We start from the raw sequence: 3,187 nt of genomic DNA on the forward strand, positions 1-3,187 counted from the left end.
TGAGAAAACTGAGGCCCAGTGAGTACAAAGTGACGTCTTTGTGACGTCAGAACAGGCACCAGGGCCAGCTGAGTGTTTCACATTTTCTAACACATGACAAACTTTCGTAGAAAGCAGAACTTAATACGATGCGAAAACGCCTCACCATTCCAATGATATCAGTGGTAAATTAAACCTCAGGCCTTGGACTGGAGAGTGGGGGTGGTGCCCGGAATGCTGACACTTCTAGAAAGTTAAAGTCAGCTCTTCAGTCCCTGGAATTTAAACACTGGGGGCAGGGAGTGGGGGTCTGATGCCTTCTGACAATCTGTGCTCTGTTGGAATGTCTGGTGAAGAAGCCCTCCTCCGCAGACCGGTCTTCATCTGACCTGAGGGTCCCTTGGATTGGGGCACTTCAGGTGTGTCTTCCAATCCACTTAGTACGGGGGTAAATGTGCTGATTCCTTCCAAAGTTTCCTGCAGCAGGAAAAAGCAGTCCGAGTTAACACACACGCTGACCTTACTGCCGATCTCAGTGACTCAGAACCCCAAGTTGCGTTCTTTCCCAAACAGGTCGGACTGAGAGCCCTGCTCCGAGACCCCGACCTCGGACCGCCCCGCTTGGGGGCGGGGCCGCGGACGTGCGTCCGGGCGAGTGCGTGCGGCCCCAGTGCGCATGCGCGGGCTCCGGGGCTGGGACGTGGCTATAAGTGGGCGGTGTGGGCGGCCTCCTGGTGTTGCCTGCGGAGGGCTGCGCCTTTGTGCTCCGAGAATCTTCTTGGTTGCGATTCAGCTCTGTCCCGGGGCTGACTTTCTCGACTCCTGCACGACCCGCTGTTACCGCGAGTGGACGGCTCCTGGCCCTTCCTCCTGGAGGTGAGCGACCCTGTGGGCTTCCCCGCCTTCCCGCCCCTATTCCCGGGCTGCGTGCCCCTCGGGCCGCCTCGGGTTCCTGGCCTGGGGCCGCGCTGCCTGGAGCGGGTGCTCCTTGCTCCGCCTCCTTTCGGGTCCGGGAGTCAGCCGCTCCAGCTGTGTTTTCAGGGATGACCCTGTGTTACATGACGCCCTCCCCATGCTCGCTAGTGCTGGATTAGGTGTCCCAGTCCTGCCCTCCCGAAGAACCCTTCTTGTCACAGCACTTGGCGCGGTGGGTGGGTGGTAACTGCCTCTCTTCTTGCTTAGATTGTCCGCCCGATGAGGATAGGGTTCGTGTCTGCCGGACCCCGTGTGGCCGTAGTACCTTGCAGAGCGCCTAACACACTGTACTATTCAGGGCGTAGTTGTTAAGTGAACTAGATAGATTTGACTGTTTTAGGATTATTTTTACTTATCAAAAATTTTATGATTAACAGGAACCTGACTGAGATGTGAGGGAGACCTCTAGACAGGTTGCTTTCTCAAGGGCATGTTCTTACAACTCCTCCCTCAGAAACAGACTCGGTTCTGGAAGATTTTTGGCCCCTCTGTGCCCTGAGCTGTGGCACAGGGATTGTGCATTGCACCAGGCGGGAGGAGTAAAAAGGTTTTGCTTTAGAAGAAGTGAAAGTTGTTGGTTTTTTTTTTTTTTAAAGTTTATTTAAACTTTCAAGAGAGAGGGCACCCATACATGTGGGGGAGGGGCAGAGAGGGAGAGAATCCCAAGCAGGGTCTGTGCTGTCGGAGCCCGATGCTGGGCTGGAACCCACAAACTGTGGGATCATGACCTGAGCCTAAATCAAGGGTAGGGGGGAAGCTTACCCCTGAGCCACCCAGGTGCCCTAGAAGATGTAAAAGTTTTGAGGAGTGCTTTTGAGTTAGCCCCAGAAGTAAGTCTAGCTCTGGGGCCATGGAGTTTATAGTGTAAATATGCTGGGAGATTCTGTTGCGGAAGAACATGCGCTGGTCCCTATCTCCCTGTTTTAGCTCCCTAGGAAGACAGTAGTCAGGGCCAGATGCGTGCATATCCCAGAAGGCTTATAGGTTAACCACACCTCTCTTTCCTCAGCATCCAGAGGCCTTCCAGAAGTGGAAGAAAGCTTTACTGCTCTGCAGAGGAGTGTGGGGTCCTTTCAGCCATGAAGCCTCTGTTGAACCTCTATCTCTTAGGTGTGGTGTTGACGCTGCTCTCCATTTTCGTTAGACTGATGGAGTCCCTGGGAGGCTTACTGGAGAGCCCGTTACCTGGGAGCTCCTGGACCACCAGAAGTCAACCAGCCAGCACAGAGCCCCCTAGGGCCTTCCAGACCATCCATCCAGAGGGATGTGATAAGACCTCACTCCACCGGCTATAACCTTGGAACACCAGGCAGGGTCCGGGCAGGAACTGCGCAGGCAGGCTCCGAACATCAGTATTATCAGAACTGTTACCAGGCCCTTGAAGGGCCTCTCCGTCTGGATGCTCCTGTCCTGGAAAAAGAGCCTGTCCGATGTGAACGGGTTGCCTATGACTGTTATGGAATGATGTCACTCTTCCCGGGGTCTGCTGTACCCTCTGGTGTCCTTGACAACAGTTCTCTGACATCTCTTAGCTAGGGGCTTGTGCTTCATGTTCAGCCGTTGGGAGATGGTGTCGTTTTCGTCCCTGCTTCCTCAACATCTGCCAAGAGTTCCTTCGGACTTGCGCGTCTTATGGTCAGTCTGTATGGTGTTCAGCCTCTCTTCGGTGAGAGCTTGTCTGTGTGGGAGTGATGTATGGGTTGGTGTATGGGAGGGGGAATGATGAAATAGTGTCCAATTCTTATTGTTTCACATGTTAAATGCCCTCTCTCCCACATACAGCGAACTTGTGAATATCAGTCTGAAGGGGACACTGGGATGACAAAGCCTGCTCAGGACATGGCATTATGGCCACCATGTGGCTTAAATGGATTTCTAATGAAATAAAAGTTGAGTATATATTTCTACTTTGTGTCATGTTGACCTCTGCCCTTGAAATTAGTGGTAGGGAAGGGGCTTAATTCCTAGATCTGGGGTTTGACATCTTAAAAACTTAGAAGCAGAAAAGTACTTAAAACACTTTGTTTAAAACATAAGGTAAATACACCTGAATTTGGAGGCCAGGGTAGTTGTGTCTGCCTCATATCAACAAGTCTTCTGATCCTGGGCCAAGAATATTCCAGTATTCTCTTGACTCTCCATTTCTAAAGAAGAATGATTATTCTAGCACCCTCGCCTTCTGTCTCTGGGAGAAGGAGACTGTCAGTCCAGTAGGCCTTGGTTTTTTCCTTCT

The 3,187-nt window shown here is 52.2% G+C and overlaps 1 protein-coding gene across 1 annotated transcript; it reads left to right on the plus strand.

Annotated features, from left to right (window-relative positions):
• The first annotated feature begins 679 nt into the window (after nucleotides 1-679).
• HILPDA (hypoxia inducible lipid droplet associated) lies at nucleotides 680-2,861 on the plus strand. The gene is given in 3 exon segments (XM_030308376.1): nucleotides 680-855; nucleotides 1,964-2,187; nucleotides 2,190-2,861. Coding segments are annotated over 2 exon segments (189 nt in total). The 5' UTR covers nucleotides 680-855; nucleotides 1,964-2,033; the 3' UTR covers nucleotides 2,225-2,861.
• The last annotated feature ends 326 nt before the right edge of the window (nucleotides 2,862-3,187 follow it).

This window comes from Lynx canadensis, chromosome A2 (assembly GCF_007474595.2).
Source record: "Lynx canadensis isolate LIC74 chromosome A2, mLynCan4.pri.v2, whole genome shotgun sequence".
Taxonomy (NCBI): Eukaryota; Metazoa; Chordata; class Mammalia; order Carnivora; family Felidae; genus Lynx; species Lynx canadensis.